This window comes from Hoplias malabaricus, chromosome 1 (assembly GCF_029633855.1).
Source record: "Hoplias malabaricus isolate fHopMal1 chromosome 1, fHopMal1.hap1, whole genome shotgun sequence".
Classification (NCBI taxonomy): domain Eukaryota; kingdom Metazoa; phylum Chordata; class Actinopteri; order Characiformes; family Erythrinidae; genus Hoplias; species Hoplias malabaricus.
In genome coordinates this window covers 37,904,926-37,925,995 of record NC_089800.1, presented here as the reverse complement: position 1 = coordinate 37,925,995, position 21,070 = coordinate 37,904,926, and the positions used below count along the sequence as shown (strand labels likewise).

Below are 21,070 nucleotides of genomic sequence, written 5' to 3'. Positions count from 1 at the left end.
TGAAAAAGGCCTGAAACTGAACTCTTGTCATTGACATGGAACACAACACCAGAATGAACTATACATCAGAATGGTACCAACAAGGTAGGTGTGTAAAATGGTTACCAGATTATAAATAAGGCACAACTTATTACACATACTATATGAACCATGAGGGCCAAATTTTGAGATATTTTTTTTAAACAGAAACAAAAACCTGTGACTAATTTTCCTTATGGTTATTTTTTCTGCCATGTTACTCTGTAAGTGGGTTAGGCTAATTATTTAATTAATTAATATGGCCAATAACAACCCTAAAGTCAAGTGACTTTATATAAGTAATTACAAAACTCGTAATAAACTCATAATAATCACTTAATCATTGCTTATGTCCCTGGCTATAAATTTGCCTACATCAATGCACAAAGATATGTAACACACAGTATCCAAATAGATCCAATATGTAAAGGGTGTTAATTAATAAGGCAAGTCATAGTGTTAATTAAGAGATTGAATTAACGAGATGTTGATACTTAATGTTTACCCTTGCTAATGGCGATTTATGTATGAGTAATGTGGTCATTAATGTATATCCTTTGTTAGTTCCTGATATATTAAGCATTAATGTATGTATTAATATACTATGAGGAGATCATTCATGACGTATTAATATATGCTTATTTGTGCACCCGTATTTTAAAGTGTTACCGAAACTTCCTAAGGTTTTATATGCAACTGTGATTCAGCACTACAGGCATAGGTGTGGTTATAAGGAGGCAGGAAACAATATTTCAAGTGCTCAGGTGTTTTATTCTGAATAATCACTGAAGAATTGGAAACAAAACTGAATTAAACGTAATGAAAAACAAAGGACAATACAAGAATTTGTCGCGTAATCTCCTTTCTCACACTCGCTCACTGTTACAGGCATCTAACAGCTGCTTCTCGTTCTTGGAGAAACTCAGCCACGTCTCCCCCGAGCCTCCTTCTGGACATGATTCACTAGTTCTTATCACAGAAGTCCCGCCCCGTGACTAAACCAATACCTACCAAAAGGGTTGACATAACATGGCGACATTTAAATGCAGATACATTTGCACATAGCACTGTCAAACAAATTTTACCATGGTATCTTTGATGTATTAAAGGTAAGTTGCTTTTATTTATTCTTTATTTTCAGGTTTTACCCTCAAGGATATGGAGGATCGGCTCCGCCCTGTAGGTGGATCCACCCCACAGGATTAAGCCACCCTAATTGCTTTTATCTCCATTTCTGTCCCTGTTAGACCCCAACAATAGTAATCAAAGGTAAGTATATAAATCTATGACATACTCTTCCTTAATTGTAACTGCTTTACTTATTCATATTGGTAATGTGCTACTTTGCCCCATCACAGATGTTTTATTAAGGTGGAGCTATAGCACAGTAGGGTCTATGTCTTGAGACACATATAGAAAAAAATGGAAGAATTGCGCTGTCAGTTTGAAGACTTGCAGACCAAGTTTACTGAGCAGTCAGGGCAGATGAGAGAACAGGCTGCCTTGCTGGAGCAGGCAAGAAGTGATCAGAGAGAGGCACTGTCTATGGCAAAACTATTTGTTGAGAAACAGACTGGCGCTCAGCAAGCCCCTGCCATTGTATATATACAGAGGGACAGAAGGTGTCCTGATTTCTGTGGAGGGTCGTGTCAAGGGGAGCTGTGTGTAGCAGAGTGGATTGCCTCAATGCAGTCTTATTTTGAAGTATATTGTGTTCCAGAAGAAGATCAAGTTGAGTTGCTTCCCAGTAAACAAGGAACATCCCTGGACGTTCAAAATATGTCTAAAAGTAGTCTGTCCGTCAAGGACATATTTTAAACGTCAATGGACGTCCAAAATCCATCTTTATATGTTAGTTAAGTTGTGACAAATTGATAACGTCAGTGGACTTCCAAAATGCGTTTTATACAAGTATTTGTTTCTGGACCAATAAATAACGTTAATGGATGTCCAAAATACGTCTAATAGTCGTCTTTTCAATGTCTGTGTTTGGACATCTTTTCAACTTTCATTTTCAACCTTAAGAGAACATTGATTAGACGGCAGTCATTACGTTATTTCAACGTTGAATCAACGGCTAAATGTTTACTGGGTTAAGCAACATTTAAAGGGAGAGGGCAAGTTTACAGTTCAATTCATGTTGGAAGACAATGATTTAGATGCAGCTAAGGTATTCGAGATCCTGGAAGAGGCCTATGGGGACAAAGCCCCCATTGGAGTTATGTTGAGGGACTTTTATGACTGAAAAACAAATGGTGGGTGAAAAAATTTGAACATTTGCCTATGATCTTCAGAAGAAATTTTGCAGAGTAACAAGCCGTGATTCTGCTCAAATCCCTAATTTAGAGAGAACAATTTGTGTTAGGTCTGAGGGATGATGCCCTGTGACATGAGATGAAGAGGCAGGCGAAGTGGCACCCAACCCCAACATTCAATTCCCTCATTCAGGAGTCTATTGAATGAGCTGAAGAAGAATTCCTTCCTCAGACCCTCCCTGCAAAGGTTCATGCACAAGTGGTTGTAAAGGCGATGTACACTAGAGAGCAACCACCTGAACTATCCTTGCAATCATTGCATGAATCCATTCAGGAGCAGCTAGACAAGAAGAAGTCAGCAGTGCAAATGAACGAGCGAAGTTCTTTCCCCAATAGGATGTGGAGACAACCTTTGAGGGATGATGAAGGGAGGCTGATCTGTTACTCTTGTGGGAAGCCCGGACATACCAGCCGCATGTGCCGACAACATCAGGGAGATCACCATAGACTTGAAGTTGTTGAATCTGAGGCACTGGATCAGGAGCATGATAAGGGCCAAACATGTGGCTGCCAGAATGGTGTCTTTTGGACCAGGTGCTCCAGTTTTGCAAGGAGTTGAGAGTGGTCGGGTACAGTCAGATTTGGAAATTTTCTTACCCCAGAAGTGTTAATAGATGAAGACATGCTGTCTACTGGACAGTTTCTGAGGTGACAACCATGTCTGAGGCTCATTTCAAGATGCAGTTTGAGGGGAAAGGGCTTTCATCTGCGAAATGGGTTAAGTTGACTGCTTCAAACGGACTGCATATCCCAATCCTTGGCTGCATCTATGCTGACATTGAATGTTTTGGAAGAAAACTTCAGGGAAAGTGTGTGTTTGTATTATGGGATGATCACACAGAAGAGAAAGGGAAGCAGGAAGTCCCAGGGATATTGGGGATGAATATGCTTGGTGAAATTTAAAGACTTTTCACTGGCATGTCAGGAATACAGGTGATGACCAGGCATAATATGCACCATGGAAGCACCAATCTGTACCGCATATTTGTTGAAATGGAGAATGAAGAGTGGTGCGAGGGCCCAGGTGGGAAGCTTGGCTATGTGAAAGTGGCTGGCCGACAGGCTATTATTGTCTCCCCACACACTGAATCTGTCATTGAGGGCCAATGCAGGATTCCTCAAAAAAATATATGCCAGGTGTTAGTAGAGGCATCAGCAGTAGTCAATTTGCCCAGTGGGCTGTTGGTTGTCAGTGTTCTGACACATACAGTGAAGGAGAAAGTACCTGTGAGGATACTTAACTCAGGCAAAGAGCCGGTTGATCTTTCCCCCAGGCAAGGATTGCAGAGCTGAGTAGGCCAATGAAGGTGCTGGTGGCTTTTGAAGGGGCTACTGGAGAACTGCATGTGAAAACTCTGAATGAGAACATTTTGACTGAAATAAAGCACATTAGCCCATTGTCTATTCCAGTACAAGCTAATCTTCAGGGTCTCATACCCATGCAGATCCAAAGATTAAATCAGTTACGGAAAAACATTGTGCTGTTTTTTCACAAAACGACAGTGATTATGGCTACACCACCACAGTGGCCCATCAAGTCTCCACTAATGACGCGCATCCCATTGAACAACATTATCGGAGGGTTCCTCCGCAGGTTTTTCAAGAGCAAGTTCAAGAACAGCATGTTGCTCAAGGGGTGCTAAAGAAAATTGCAGTCCTTGGGCATCACCTGCCATGATGATTATAAAAAAGGATGGATCAGTGCGATTCTGCTGTGACTATAGAAAGTTGACAGCTGTCACCACACCTTTTGATCTATACCAATGGACCCTTATGCCTTTTGGGCTATGCAATGCGCCAGTCACATTTCAGCGCTTAATGGAAGTAGTCCTTGGTGATCTGACATCTGATACTTTGCTGGTCTATTTGGATGATGTTCTTGTATTCTCCAAAGACTTTGAAAGTTGGAAGTTGGATCTGGCATTTAGGCGTCTCCGAGAACATGGCCTTAAGCTGAAACCCAAGAAATGTTTTCAGCTCAAGATGGAGGTCAAGTTCCTAGGGCATATTGTGTCTGCTGAGGGGGTACAAGTAGATGCTGAGAAGATGAAAGTGCTGAAAAGTTGGCCAATACCATGCACCATAAAAGACGTTAGGCAAACTGTGGGATTTATGTCTTATTACCACAGGTTTGTGTATCATTTTGCACAGTTGGCAAAACCCCTAGGGTGACACTAGAACTCAATCAAAGCTTTTCAGGTGGAGCGTGGAATGCCAGGCAGCTTTTGATAAGTTGAGGGAATGCTTAATGGCTCCTCCAATGCTTTCTTATCTGGATTTTAAGTTCCCTTTTGTTGTGACCACAGATGGTAGTCACGAAGGACAGGGAACAGTGTTAAGTCAATGGCAAGGAGGGGTTGAGCGAGTAATATCTTTTGCCAGTCGAGGCTTGCGGGGATCTGAGAAGAATGGTAAGAATTATAGTGCATTTAAGCTGAAGCTACTAGCCCTTAAGTGGACGGTCACAGAGAAATAAAGCTGTGGAAAGAAAACCTGAAGTGCGAATGGCTGCCCAGTCAATTGTAAAAAGCACCATATGTGGGCACAGTTGGGAGGAGCTTCAGAAGCTTCAGATGCAGGACCTGGATGGTGGGCCTGTGGCAGCTGCAGTGAGAGTGGGCCACAAACCGTGTAGGCAGCATTTACGTGAAATGAGCATGGCTCAGCTGAAAATGATTGGACAGTGGGAGCATCTGAAGTTACAACATGGGGTCTTGTTCACATGCGTAAGGGATCCTCAAGATGGTGAAGAGGTGTGTCAGCTAATCATGCCAAACTCCTTGCAAAGGCAGGTCTTTGAGACACAGCAAGATCATGGTGGACATTTTTGTGAAAATAGTATGCTGAACTTATTGAGGAGGAGTTGTTATTGGCCTACTATGGCAAAAGAAGTGCAATGCTGGGTGCAACAGTGTAAGCGATGTGCTTTGGCAAGGGATGTATACCCTAGGACGCAAGTTCTATGACCTGCAATAACATCACTACTCCACTAGAGGTTCTGGTAATGGACTATACATTATTGGAATCATCTGCTGGGGGGTATGAGAATGTTCTAGTCCTTACCAATATGTTCACTAGGTTACTATTGTGGTTCACCCAAAGACCAAATGGCACAGACTACAGCACTTGTCAAACACTGGTTTGTGTACTATGGTTTTCCAGCTTCATGCTGATCAGGGAAGGAATTTTGAACTGAGTGTAATTAAAGAGTTATGCAAGAGCTATGGCATTGCTAAGAGTAGGACGAGCCCATATCATCCACAAGGCAACACTCAGTGCGAGTGGTTTAATCGCACAATGCATGAGATGCTGCGGTCTCTGGCAGCTGAGAAAAAGTGAAAGTGGAAGGAATGCCTACCTAAGCTGGTCATGGCATACAACAGCCATGTTCATTCCTTCACTGGCTATGCTCCATTCTACTTGCTTTTTGGGAGAGATGCTTGACGACCTAGAGACATTCTCAGGGGCAAGGACCTTGAACTCAGTTATACCCTTAATCTTGATGACTGGGTTCGCAGCAATCATGAGCGTTTGAAGGTAGCTGTGGATATAGCCTGAGCAACAGCGCAACAGACAGCTCGAAGACGAAAAAGGGTGTATGATCGGAGATGTCATGGGGCTCTCATTAGACCTGGAGAATGAGTACTCCTGAGGAACCATCAACCACGGGGCAGGAATAAGATATAATAAGCTTAATTTATAATAAGCTTAACTTGGACTAAAGTCACATAGCCTGCACACAGCCAGCTCAATATTTCAGGTTAGCCTTAGTTTATATGTACTGTCAATGAAGTCAGCTGAGAATGAACGCCTAATGTGCTCCATACATATTCACAGGTTATCCAAAGCAAATTCATAACTGAAGTTGAATACGTTAAGATATTCTGAAAGAAGCAAGCCCAAGTGAGGGCATCTGCTTATCTAAAACTTAGAATAAACTGTGAAAAAACTGGTCTTGTGTGGGAAGAAAACACACCAAGCAGACTGAACAATTTGTGTCACCACCAATAGGCTCTACAGCTAACACAAAAAAACCACAGGAAATCATGAGTGTCAGGCAGAAAAGAAAATGAACTTGGGCTGAACCAACCCAAAAATGGTTTTGTTGATATAAAGACTTTTTATTTCATTTCATTTGTGATTTAATTTCATTCCATTCATTTTTTCATTTCATTGATGTGTGCTACACGCGGGGGAAATATTAAAAGGCGGTAGTCTCTGGTGGTCAGGAGGCATGAAAACAGAACTTGATTCATCAGACCAGGCCTCTCTGACCAGTATGTACCTGATTTATTCCCCCTTGCATTTGAAACCATCTCAATTTACATCTAATCTTTGTGTTCGCCACCTTAAAACTCTTTTTATGTTTAATCAATTTTATCTTCTTGATAAGTTTACCTTGACTTCAGTGTTGGGGCCTAGATATAAAGTTGCCTCTATATCCAACTCAAATTTTAAACACTGGGCTTTGAATGGTCTTAAGGGTAATATGGACTTGTACATTGAAGAAAATGACCTCCTGTATTATTATTTCTGTAAGTATTTAGAGATTTGTCATTTTGCCAAAAAAGCTGTCCTTCCTTTCCAGATCCTCTACCTGTTATAGAATGAGAAAATCTCACTCTTACTTTTGAAAGTAAAGGACTTATTTCAGCTGTGTACACTGTCAGACAATTTGTCACTGTGATGGTACATTTTGGTGTCTCTCTGGTGGTACCCTGAAAGGTATATATTTGTACCTTTAAATTTGGAACTTAACTGTACCTTATTCTGATATAGATGTTAAAATTGTGTTGATTTTATACGGGGTGGCACAGCAACCCAGCAGGTAATGTCGCAGTCACCACAGCTCCAGGGACCTGGAGGTTGTGGGTTTGAATCCCCCTCCGGGTGACTGTCTGTGAGGAGTTTGGTGCATTCTCCCCATATCCGCTTAGGTTTCCTCTGGGTGCTCCAGTTTCCTAGCACAGTCCAAAAACAAACGTTGTGGGTGTGAGTGAATGTGTGTTGCCCTATGGGGGACTGGCACCCCCTCCGGGGTGAGTTCCTGCTTTGTGCCCTGTGATTCCGGGTAGGCTCCAGACCCACCACGACCCTGAACTGGACAAATGATTACAGATAATGAATGAGTGAATGATTTTATATGCCCCATTTCATCTCCAGGATGTACATTATGTTTTATATTTGACAACAATAAATTTATTCTATAATGAAAACTTACAAATATTCACCTCTCCTTCTAGAGAAGGGAATAAAATGTACATTTAGGGAACACTCTGTGCCTTTCAGTGATCAAAGATCTACCTCTACTGTACATTTTTATTGATATCTTTTGAAAATTTAAAATTGAATTAAAATTCAATAGTGGGAACCTAACCTGGGGAGAGATCTGTCTAAGAGGTCTGTTTAATCCCTGTTATGGGGTGATCCTTTATTCCAGCTACTCTAGTTTTTTTTTTCTTTTGGTTATGACCTCAGCTTGAGGACTGTCAGGACCGAGGGGCGGATAGAAGGAGGGCGGACGCACTCGCTAAAACACAGTTCTTTAATAAAGGGAGGTAACCAAACAAAGCACGAAAACATACAGGGAAACAAGGCAGGCTAAATTAAACAAGGGAAACTAAACGGTAAACCGGACTGACAGACTAAAGAGTAAACGAAGGAACGAGAGAGGAAAAGAAACTACGACACGAAACAACGACTAAGAAAACAAACACGGAGAAACTGGAGACTAACGGACAGACTCGAAAACACGACCGACTAGACATGAGAAATGAGAAATGTACGACCCACAGGACGTGACACAAGAGGGCTTAAATACTCACACAAACGAGACGCACCTGAGACAGCTAACGAGAAGGACGGGTTAACAGATGACACGGACGAGGAGGCGGAGACAAGGACATAAACAAAACAGAGCCATGTGCAAATAAAGCACATGGCGGGGACAACAGACTGACAGGACGAAGGCGTGACAGATGCCCCCCCCAAGAACGCGCAACTCCCGGGCGCGTACTCCTAAACCCCCCAGGAGCTGGCACTGGAGAGGGCACGGAAAACAAGACAGGACAACAAACCAACGGGTGACAGGACTCAGGACAGGACGGGAACAGACACAGGAGCTGGGGACACGACAGGACCGAATATACGAGACGGGACATGGGACATGACAGGAGACTGACAAAGGGGGGCAGCAAGAGACGAGAACGGACTGGACAGGACAGGAGTGGACACATGGGACTTGACAGGGTTTTTGACATTGGACATGACACTGGATGGAAACAGGGACTGGACAGAAGACGGGACAGGTGACAGAACTTGGTGCTGGGACTGGACGGGAGCAGAGACTGGTGACAAGACACTGGACAGGATAGGAACGTTAGACTGGACAGGGGTACGTGACTGGACAGAAGACAGGACAGGTGACATGACACTAGACTGGAACGGAGACGGGACTGGAGACTGGACATTGGACGGATACGGGAACTGGACGTGAGACGGATACGGGAACTGGACGTGAGACAAGACAGAGGGTTGAAACAGGGACTGGACAGGACTGACAGGGGACTGGATAGGAGACAAGACAGAGGGTTGAAACAGAGACAAGACGGGTGACTGGACATTGGACGGATACGAAGACTGGACATGACTAACAGAGGACTGAACCGGGGGTTGAAACAGACTGGACAGGGCTGACAGGGGACTGGACAGGACTCACAGGAGACGGGACTTGAGACAAGACAGGGGGTTGAAACGGAGATTGGATTGGAGAGAAGACAGGGGACTGAACGCTGGACGGATACGGAGACTGGACGTGACTAACGGGACTGAACATGAGACAAGATAGGGGGTTGAAACATAGACTGGACAGGGCTGACAGGGGACTGGACTGGACTTGGTAGGGGAACAGGGACCAAGACGTTTACGGGGACAGACATGAATACAGTAACAGGTACAGGGACAGAGACAAAGGCTGACACGGGTACTGGGACAAGGACAGAGACGGGAACCATGACAGGGACAGACAAGGGAACCAAAATAACAGGGCGGTGCCCAGGACTGGCTAATGTCTGTGTGGCAGTCTGAGGAACCAGCCTGGGCACAGTTCTGGGGATCGGCCCTGAAGTCCTTCGGGCCGTCCTACGGACATGGACAGGAGCGGCCGTAGCCACAGTCACGGGGACAGGAGAGGCCGTAGCCACAGTCACGGGGACAGGAGAGGCCGTAGCCACAGTCACGGGGACAGGAGCGGCGGGTGCCGCCATAGTCACGGGGACTGGAGCGGCGGGTGCCGCCATAGTCACGGGGACAGGAGCGGCGGGTGCCGCCATAGTCACGGGGACTGGAGCGGCGGGTGCCGCCATAGTCACGGGGACTGGAGCGGCGGGTGCCGCCATAGTCACGGGGACTGGAGCGGCGGGTGCCGCCATAGTCACGGGGACTGGAGCGGCGGGTGCCGCCATAGTCACGGGGACTGGAGCGGCGGGTGCCGCCATAGTCACGGGGACTGGAGCGGCGGGTGCCGCCATAGTCACGGGGACTGGAGCGGCGGGTGCCGCCATAGTCACGGGGACAGGAGCGGCGGGTGCCGCCATAGTCACGGGGACAGGAGCGGCGGGTGCCGCCATCACGGGGACAGGAGCGGCGGGTGCCGCCATCACGGACACTGGAAGCCCCGCAGCAACGTCCACGGGGGCAGGGGAACCTGCGACGTCATCCACGGGGGCAGGGGAACCTGCAGCGACGTCGTCCACGGAGGCAGGGGAACCTGCAGCGACGACGTCCACGGAGGCAGGGGAACCTGCAGCGACGACGTCCACGGAGGCAGGGGAACCTGCAGCGACGACGTCCACGGAGGCAGGGGAACCTGCAGCGACGACGTCCACGGAGGCAGGGGAACCTGCAGCGACGACGTCCACGGAGGCAGGGGAACCTGCAGCGACGACGTCCACGGAGGCAGGGGAACCTGCAGCGACGTCGTCCACGGAGGCAGGGGAACCTGCAGCGACGTCGTCCACGGGGGCAGGGGAACCTGCAGCGACGTCGTCCACGGAGGCAGGGGAACCTGCAGCGACGTCGTCCCTGAAGACAGGAGAGGCGCGCGCCGCGCTCTCGAGGACAGGGGTTTGTGCTGCTCGCCGGGCTCGCGCTGGAGCTGTAAAGGGTTTAGGGGGTTTCACAGGCGCACCCATTAGATCACCTCGAGGTGCGCCCCTGTTAGCCTCAGACCTCAGAGGTACGGAGGTGAGGCTAACAGCCCCTACCCTTAACGCCCCCCCAAAAATTTCCCCGGACCTGAGGGGGTAATCCTCCAGCGAGGGGGGAACTCCAGCACGGTTCTTTCGCCGACTCCTACGACTCGCGCTGGAGCAATCACTCGACTCATGAATCGACTCCTCCCGAAGGCGCTGAGCCACTGTGGCATGTATCTGTCGGAGCCGGCTACTCCATTCCACAGCCCTATTAAACGTATTTTCTGTGCTAGCTGCGTCCTGGTGTTCGTACATTCTGTCAGGAACGAGGGGCGGATAGAAGGAGGGCGGACGCACTCGCTAAAACACAGTTCTTTAATAAAGGGAGGTAACCAAACAAAGCACGAAAACATACAGGGAAACAAGGCAGGCTAAATTAAACAAGGGAAACTAAACAGGGTAAACCGGACTGACAGACTAAAGAGTAAACGAAGGAACGAGAGAGGAAAAGAAACTACGACACGAAACAACGACTAAGAAAACAAACACGGAGAAACTGGAGACTAACGGACAGACTCGAAAACACGACCGACTAGACATGAGAAATGAGAAATGTACGACCCACAGGACGTGACACAAGAGGGCTTAAATACTCACACAAACGAGACGCACCTGAGACAGCTAACGAGAAGGACGGGTTAACTGATGACACGGACGAGGAGGCGGAGACAAGGACATAAACAAAACAGAGCCATGTGCAAATAAAGCACATGGCGGGGACAACAGACTGACAGGACGAAGGCGTGACAAGGACCAAGTTATTTAAAGTTATTATTTCCTGCCAATTGCTGTTGAACGGTTTTAAAAGTTTAATGTCTGCTGTGAGTATTTAGAGTTTATTTGTGGATGTGAAAACTAGTGGTTTGGATGGATGCTGAGTTATGGTATGAAAATATGTATTTGTATTGGTTAATTTTTGTATTGTAAATGGATTAGCTGTCTGGATATATTTGGGGTGAGTGGGTTTGGGGATTTGTGTATAAAAAGGAGGGTGGCACTGTATTGTATTACACTTTTTTATTGTATTAAGCCCATAATTTTGGGGAAAAAAAATTTAAAAATCTGAGCTGAATATTTGGAGAGGGCAACGGTAGAAGCCAACAACTTGGTATGAGGGAGCCTCGGTATTCATATCATGGTTTACTTGGATATATTTGGAGGTTTCATTGATATGAAAGTATATATTGTATATAAAATATATTTTGGGTGGTACAGCAGGTAGGTGGCACAGCAGTCACACAGCTCCAGGGACCTGGAGGTTGTGGGTTCGATTCCCGCTCTGGGTGACTGTCTGTGAAGAGTTGGTGTGTTCTCCCCTTGTCCGCGTGGATTTCCTCCAGGTGCTCCAGTTTCCTCCCACAGTCCAAAAACATACGTTGGTAGATGGATTGGCAACTCAAAAGTGTCCATGTGTGTGAGTGAATGTGTATCTGTGTGTCTGTGTTGCCCTGTGAAGGACTGGCGCCCCCTCCAGGGTTTATTCCTGGCTTGCGCCCAATGATTCCTGGTACCCACTTCGACCCTGAACTGGATATGCAGTTACAGGTAATGAATGAATGAATGAATGTATGAAGTATATTTTGGGATCTTAGACAATCATATTTTTTCATCAAGGCTTCATTTATATTCCAAAGTTCAAAAGACAACAAATGAACATGAAAGTGTTATGATTAGTGCTGTTTCTGAAATACCTGATTCATTTTAGCTTTTCCAAACCTTATGTGAATACTATGAACTACTAAATGCTTAAGGCACAACTGTTAACCCTCTCACCTCCCAACATCCAGCTTTAGCGCATGCACAGTAAAAGATTTTTGTCCATGATGTCACCAACTGGATATTAAAATGAATCTCATCAGACACTCTCTATATATACATATGATAACACAGTTCCTCTTTATGAACTCCTTTTTATTCTGCAGGTAATGCATGTATCTCGGCATGTACGTTTTTATAACTGCTCTACACAATAAAGACACATTTTACTTGTAGTACATATTTGATAAAATGGCACAGATCTTTGTTGGGTCACAGTTTAAAAAAAACAAAAAGTCTTCTCTTAATATTTGCACTTTTTTATGTGACAAGCAATGATGTTCATAATTATTTATTTTCTCATAGATATGTGCACAGATGAATGTAACAGCATTCAGAATGAAAGCAGCAGCCTTCACCATTTGCAAGTATTTAATTCTCTCCCTTTGAGGGATTTTACATTTGTCATAACACAGATCATTGTGTGGCCTTTTGTCTATATCAACATCCTCATGCTTTGGACCTTCTACAAGAAACAGGCTTTCAGGACTGAAACTAGATACATGTTGTTTGCCCACACCTTACTACTTGATGTGATTGTTCTGACATTGACAGATACTGTGGTAATTCTCTCATACACTTATGTTTTATTGCCTACTGCATACTGTATTCCATTGTGTATGTTGATGGAGGCTGTCACAACATGCACACCTCTAACTATCACTGCGATGTGTGTGGAGCGCTATGTGGCCATCTGCATGCCACTGAGACATAGTTCTATCTCCACCTCGAGCAGAACTATGACTGCCATCCTTATCATTTGGATTATAAGTTACATAGTGCCAGTTATGGATCTTTTCATCCTTGTTGAAACAGTTCCAGAAGAATATTTTGTACAGCCTACTATGTGCATTTATGAAATAATGACACCAGAAAAATGGCATCGTTTTATGAGGGGTATTTTATACATTGGTGATTTTATAATTATTTTATTCACTGAGTGCTTTTGCTATTTGATGATTGTGCTTGCTGCACGGACAGCCTCTGTTGACAAGAGGTCAGCAAGCAAAGGTCTCCGTACCATTTCACTACATATGCTTCAGCTTATCCTGTGTACTTTTGGAAGTGTTTGTCCCTATATTGAAGCATTAGTTATAGAGCTAGATATACAGTTATACTTGTCAGTTCGCCGTTTTAACTTTCTTACATTTAATGTTATTGCCAGAGCTATTAGTCCACTTATCTATGGCCTAAGAGATGAGACATTTTGTGCTGCATTGCCTTATTTCCTCAGATGTAAACGAAACAAAATATCATCTGAAAAGACAGATGTTAAAGCATAAGTTTACAGTGTATACATTTTTCCTAATTTATGACAGTAAAAATTCCTCAATTTCTGAAAGAGTTTCTTCTTGTTGTATAATATTTTTGTACACTGAATCACTCAGCAACTTTTGACTGTAAATGTGTTCATATTATTAATTTGTCTGAGCTGCTGAATGTATGTTTTGGTCATTGTCTTAAGAAACATAAAGTTGCATATAGCATACATTACATGTGTTATGCAATATTTAGCTTGTACAGTATGATAATTAATAGCTTGTGCACCACATTAAAAAAATAAAAATAAATATATATATATATATATATATATATATATATATATATATATATATATATATATATATAAACAATCTAAAAATCTTAAATGTAATATAATAATCTTTCAATTTTTAAGGTCATAAAGCCAAATGTTATAAAGTTATTTGCATTAAGGTATGATTCCACAGTCCACACCAGCAAAGGAAAACGTAAGTAAAATCATTTTCAGCAGTGACATAGTAGCATATGACATTTATATTCAAAAGATTACTTAAATAAAATTATATGTAGAATACTTAATACATTCATTCATTCATTCATTCATTCATTATCTGTATCCGCTTATCCAGTTCAGGATCACTGTTGACCCAGAGCCTACCTGGAAGCCAAATGGTGAACCGTACTGTGCAAAAGTTATAGGTACCCTATTTTTTTGAGTACACATACTGTTATAGATAATTATTTTATGAGTTCTGCATTATTGATTGAGTAGGTACAAAAACATTTTAGATTTAATTTACCAATAATGATAATAAGACTGTTACAAAAAAAATTGTATGTCTGTAAAGAAAGCAGCTTATTAAAAAGAGGTTCAATTAAAAAACCCAGAATAATAAAGTCTCCTGAGTTTTTGCATGAAAAAAGAAGTGTGACAATCCAAGTTCTTAAAAGCAACAGATTCTCCAAGACGCTCAGTAAAGCTACCATCTAAGCAAATGGTCACATAATACTGACTTTCTTCTCGTTAAATAATGTTTACTGCACATTGTTGTCTTTTTCTTTCAAGTAATAGAGGATTAATTACATTTTTGTAGTTTGTAGTTGACATTTTTTGAAGTCATCATTACTTTTCAACATTTTTTTGATGTGCCTAAAACTTTTGCACATTATATATATGTGTGTGTGTTTGTTTATGTGTGTGTATGTGTGTGCATGTTTGTGTTTCAATATTCACAGTGGACACTTTTACAGAACACTTTTTCTATCTAGCTAACAAACTAGCCGAAATAAATAAATAAGTTCACAGTTTATTTATCAAATTTACCCAGAATACAGTTTACTTTAGGTTAACCACTCCATCTCCAGTTTATCAAATATAACTTGACAGATGCTCGTGTTGGTCACGCTTGTGAGTCTAGACAGGCTCAAACTTACAGGGGTTAGACAATGAAACTGAAACACCTGGTTTTAGATCAAAATAATTTATTAGTATGGTGTAGGGCCTCCTTTTGCGGCCAATACAGCATTAGTTCGTCTTGGGAATGACATATGCAAGTCCTGCACAGTGGTCAGAAGGATTTTAAGCCATTCTTCTTGCAGGATAGTGGCCAGGTCACTACATGATGCTGGTGGAGGAAACGTTTCCTGACTCTCTCCTCCAAAACACCCCAAAGTGGCTCAATAACATTTAGATCAGGTGACTGTGCAGGCCATGGGAGATGTTCAACTTAACTTTCATGTTCATCAAACCAATCTTTAACCAGTCTTGCTGTGTGTATTGGTGCATTGTCATCCTGATACACGGCACTGCCTTCAGGATACAATGTTTGAACCATTGGATGCACATGGTCTTACTGGTGCAATGTGCAATTACTGAAGATTGGCCACCAGGCTGGTCCAATTTAGCCATGAAACCTCCCACACTAAAATGACAGGTGTTTCAGTTTCATTGTCTAACCCCTGTATCTTAAGTCTGCACATGAAACTGAGGTCACCCTTGCTGTTGCTCTTGGGTGCTGTTTTGTGCATGCTCAGAATGGCCTTACTCTGAAATGAAAACAATAAAATGAATATGCAAATACAGCTTTGCCAATTATTTTTACCAAAAAAGATGCTATCCAGCCAATGGAGCTAAGGGTGGAGGGGAGTAACATGTGAAGTGTGATGGTGGATGGAAGGGAAAGACCAGGAGAGCAGTAGTTGCGTCTGGATGTAATGCTATTTTTAGTTTTTATTAATTTTTTTCACACAGATGTGCAATACACAAACACACTGTAGAATTGTTGACATAAACAGAGAGGATAAATAGGACAGGGTGACAAATCCAAATATGCAAGTGTGGACTGAGGATGGTGCCAAGGAAATAAAAAGAACAAAATGGTTAACCTGGCAAATGAAAACTAATCCTAACAAAAAACAACAACAAAAAAAAAAAAACAGAGGATGGCACCCACCTCTTACCTGGTGTCTCTAACAGAAAGTGCTACTGTTGGTGTGTATAGGCATGCCCAAACTAAACTTGTCCACACTCAGAGCTAGAGAGAGAACAAGAGAGGGAAAGCAACAAAATGTGAGCTCCACATAAGTAGCACAGCTAACTTAATAGAGCAACTAATCAGTCTCACGCAGAAAATAAAATGCTCACCCCACACTTCACATCCTCACAGATGGGTCCATTTGTTTGACAAGGCCCGTCCCAAGCACACAGCAGCAATGTTGATTGGTGGAGAGGAGAGCAGGCGAATTCCAAATACAGTGGAGTGTTTCACAGCTCAGCACACCTGTATAGACAGCTAGAGAGAGAGAAAACATACATATTCCTCTGGCACATAACCAATATGCACAAATATCCTGACATAATTAAAAATTAAATTAAATAATAACATTTGTAGGGGCGGCACAGTGGCCCAGCAGGTAGTGTTACAGTTACACAGCTTCAGGGACCTGGAGGTTGTGGGTTCAAATCACACTCTGGGTGACTATCTGTGAGGAGTGTGGTGTGTTCTCCCTGTGTCTGCGTGGGTTTCCTCTGGGTGACTGTCTGTGAGGAGTGTGGTGTGTTCTCCCTGTGTCTGCGTGGGTTTCCTCTGGGTGACTGTCTGTGAGGAGTGTAGTGTGTTCTCCCTGTGTCTGCGTGGGCTTCCTCTGGGTGACTGTCTGTGAAGAGAGTGGTGTGTTCTTCCTGTGTCTGCGTGGGTTTCCTCCAGGTGATTGTCTGTCTGTGAGGAGTGTGGTGTGTTCTCCCTGTGTCTGCATGGGTTTACTCCGGGTGCTCCAGTTTCCTCCCACAGTCCAAAAACACACGTTGGTAGGTGGATTGCTGATTCAAAAGTGTCCGTAGGTGTGAATGTGTGTGTTGCTCTGTGAAGGACTGACGCCCCCTCCAGGGTGTATTCCTGCCTTGCGCCCAATGATTCGGGGTAGGCTCTGGACCAGTGGCAGATGCTGGTCTTTCAAGGAGGGGAAGCTCAATTTCGGCCTACATCATAATATGTGTTTATTTATACATAAATTCTACCCTCCGTTCCTTTTCAAGAAAATGATCTGTGACCCTGTCGTACCAACAAGGCGTCTTTTCCAAGGACTTGACTAGTGTCCTCTCAATGGCCAGCAGAGCTAGGCTGCTTAAACGGCCTTGGCCCATGTGAAGTGTGTCTGCCTGTGAGTGCTTTGTGACGGTTGAGGGGCTCAGCAGCACCCGCTGGACAGAAACTGCGATAGACGTCAGAAAGAGTGATAGAAGTCAGTCTCCAAACACAAGCAGCTACAAAAAACCCCACCAGAAATAGAAGCTCGATATGTCGCTAGTCGTTTTTAACAAAGAAAATGCCGCTAAGAGGATTAAGAAAGTCTCCAGTTCAACTCAGAACAGAATGAAAATGTACTGCTCCCATGGATCTTTACACCAAAGGATCGCTGATTCGCTCATTTCGCTGTCAATCAAAAAGGGATTCAGCCTCAGACAGATCATCCAATCATTATGCAGAAGCTGAGCGTCCGGGCCAGCCGAGGCAAGCTCACTGCCCCATAGACCCCCAGAGACGCTGAGCGTCCGATGGGCAGGACAAAGCCCAGCATTTATCCAATGACTCATCTCGTTTCGCTGCTTCGCTATTGAACTCTGTGGACGCGGTTTAAAGCACTGTGAAGCTGCGGGAATGATTGAGAGGAAAGCCGCATCTTTACCAGTGATAAGAAGCTGATTCTGAACAAAAGTAGAGTGCGTTGTAGTGCATATTTATTCAATGACATGTACACACAGCAGTATATATTTGACCACTTATTTTTTGACATTTTAGGGGAAGCTGAGCTTCCCTTGCAGTCTTAGAGCAATCGAAATTCATTCATTATTCATTACCTGTAACCGCTTATCCAGTTCAGGGTCATGGTGGGTTCAGAGCCTACCCGGAATCACTGGGTGCAAGGCAGGAACACACCCTGGAGGGGGCACCAGTCTTTCACAGGGTGACACACACACACTCACACATTCACCCACACACTCACACCTACGGACACTTGAAGTGCCAATCCACCTACCAGTGTGTGTTTTTGGACTATGGGAGGAATCGGAGCACCAGGAGGAAACCCATGCGGACACGGGGAGAACACACCAAACTCCTCAGACACTGGGGCTCTGAAAGGAAGGAACACACCCTGGAGGGGGCGCTAGTCCTTCGGGCTCTGAAATGAAAACAATAAAATGAAAATGCAAATACTGCTTTGCCGTTTCATTTTTCAAAAATGTTGCTACAATCCCAGCCGATGGAGCTGGGGTGGAGGAAAGTAAAATGTGGAGTGGGATGATGGATAGAAGGGAAGGACCAGGAGAGCCGTAGTTGCATCTGTATGCGTTTTATCATTTCTTTTTTTTTAACAAAGATGTCCAATACACAAACACTGGGTAGAAATATTGACATAAAGCACATAGATGGCTGGAGAAGATAATCCCCTCTTGCCATGTGTGTTAGAGTTTATGTGTGATGTGGATGTGTAAGCTAGTGTTTTGGATGGATGCTGAGTAATGGTATGAAAATATGTATTTGTATTGGTTAATTGTTGTATTGTAAATGGATTAGCTGTCTGGATATGTCTGGGTTGAGTGGGTTGGGGATTTGTGTATAAAAAGGAGAGTGGCACTGCATTGTATTACACTTTTTTTTTGTTGTATCAAGTCCTTAATTTTGAAAAAAAAAAAAAAAGGTTTGAACTGAATATTTGGAGAGGGCAACTGTAGAAGCCAACAACTTGGTATGAGTGAGCCGCAGTATTCATATCATGGTTTACTTGGATATATTTGGAGGTTTCATTAATATGAAAGTATATATTGTATATAAAGTATATTTTGGGATTTTAGACAATCATATTTTTTCATCAAGATTTCATTTATATTCCAAAATTCAAAAGACAACAAATGAACAAGGAAGTGTTATGATTAGTGCTGTTTCTGAAATACCTGATTCTTTTTAGTTTTTCCAAACCTTATGTGAATACTATGAAATACTAAACGCTTAAGGCACAACTGTTAACCTTCTCACCCCCCAACATCCAGCTTTAGCGCATGCACAGTAAAAGATTTTTGTCCATGATGTCACCAAACTGGATATTAAAATGAATCTCATCAGACACTCTCTATATATACATATGATAACACAGTTCCTCTTTATGAATTCCTTTATTATTCTGCAGGTAATGCATGTATCTCTGCATGCATGTTTTTATAACTGCTCTAAACAATAAAGACACATTTATTTACTTGTAGTACTTATTTGATAAAATGGCATAGATCTTTGTTGGGTCACATTTTAAAAAACAAAACGTCTTTTAATATTTGCACTTTTTTATGTGAGAAGCAAGGCTGTTCATAATTATTTATTTTCTTATAGATATGTGCACAGATGAATGTAACAGCATTCAGAATGAAAGCAGCAGTCTTCACCATTTGCAAGTATTTAATTCTGTCCTTTTGAGGGATTTTACATTTGTCATAACACAGATCATTGTGTGGCCTTTTGTCTATATCAACATCCTCATGCTTTGGACCTTCTACAAGAAACAGGCTTTCAGGACTGAAACTAGATACATGTTGTTTGCCCACACCTTACTGCTTGATGTGATTGTTCTGACATTGACAGATATTGTGGTAATTCTCTCATACACTTATGTTTTATTGCCTACTGCATACTGTATTCCATTGTGTATGCTGATGGATGCTGTCACAACATGCACACCTCTAACTATCACTGCGATGTGTGTGGAGCGCTATGTGGCCATCTGCATGCCACTGAGACATAGTTCTATCTCCACCCCGAGCAGAACTATGACTGCCATCCTTATCATTTGGATTATAAGTTACATAGTGCCAGTTATGGATCTTTTCATCCTTGTTGAAACAGTTCCAGAAGAATATTTTGTACAGCCTATTATATGCATTTATGAAATAATGACACCAGAAAAATGGCATTGTTTTATGAGGGGTATTTTATACATTGGTGATTTTATAATAATTTTTCTCACTGAGTGCTTTTGCTATTTGATGATTGTGCTTGCTGCACGGACAGCCTCTGTTGACAAGAGGTCAGCAAGCAAAGGTCTCCGTACCATTTCACTACATATGCTTCAGCTTATCCTGTGTACTTTTGGGATTGTTTGTCCCTATATTGAAGCATTAGTTATAGAGCTAGATATGCAGTTATATTTGTCACTTCGCCGTTTTAACTTTCTTACATTTAATGTTATTGCCAGGGCTATTAGTCCACTTATCTATGGTCTAAGAGATGAGACATTTTGTGCTGCATTGCTATATTTCCTCAGATGTAAACGAAACAAAATATCATCTGAAAAGACAGATGTTAAAGCATAAGTTTACAGTGTATAAATTGTTGCTAATTTATGACAGTAAAAATTCCTCAATTTCTGAGAGTTTCTTCTTGTTGTATAATATTTTTGTACAAATCTTCTTTTTCCTGCATGTACTTTAGCTACCCAGTGTTTTTTTTTTTTTAAAGAACAAACGCTTTTAAATACATGAATCACTCAGCATCTTTTGACTGTAAATGTGTTCATATTATTAATTTGTCTGAGCTTCTGAATGTGTTTTGGTCATTGTCTTAAGAAACATTATAAAGTTGCATATAGGATACATTATATGTGTTATGCAATTATATAAAAAGAGAAAGACATAGTTTGTACAGTATGATAATTAATAGCTTATATATACATACAGTACTGTGCAAGAGTTTTAGGTACCCTATTTTGAGTACACATTCTGTTATAAATATTTATTTTATGAATTCTGCATTATTAAGTCAATACAAAAACATTTTAGATTTTATTTACCAATAATAAGTAAATTACACGCTAGTATGAGCACATATCCCCCATCTTAGCTTCACAGGTTGCCCATATACT

General features: G+C 42.7%; 2 protein-coding genes across 2 annotated transcripts; both read left to right on the top strand.

Annotated features, from left to right (window-relative positions):
* The first annotated feature begins 12,708 nt into the window (after positions 1-12,708).
* On the top strand, positions 12,709-13,683 carry LOC136664254 (odorant receptor 131-2-like). The gene has a single exon (XM_066641407.1). It carries the CDS (start codon positions 12,709-12,711, stop codon positions 13,681-13,683), a length of 975 nt encoding a protein of 324 aa, XP_066497504.1.
* Positions 13,684-19,547: 5,864 nt separating this feature from the next.
* Positions 19,548-20,522, top strand: LOC136664176 (odorant receptor 131-2-like). The gene has a single exon (XM_066641303.1). The coding sequence runs from the start codon at positions 19,548-19,550 to the stop codon at positions 20,520-20,522; it is 975 nt and encodes a 324-aa protein (XP_066497400.1).
* The last annotated feature ends 548 nt before the right edge of the window (positions 20,523-21,070 follow it).

What these genes read in the sequence shown, in the direction of transcription:
- LOC136664176 (XM_066641303.1), top strand. Translation starts at nt 19,548, where the DNA reads ATGTGCACAGATGAATGTAACAGCATTCAGAATGAAAGCAGCAGTCTT.
- LOC136664254 (XM_066641407.1), top strand. Translation starts at nt 12,709, where the DNA reads ATGTGCACAGATGAATGTAACAGCATTCAGAATGAAAGCAGCAGCCTT.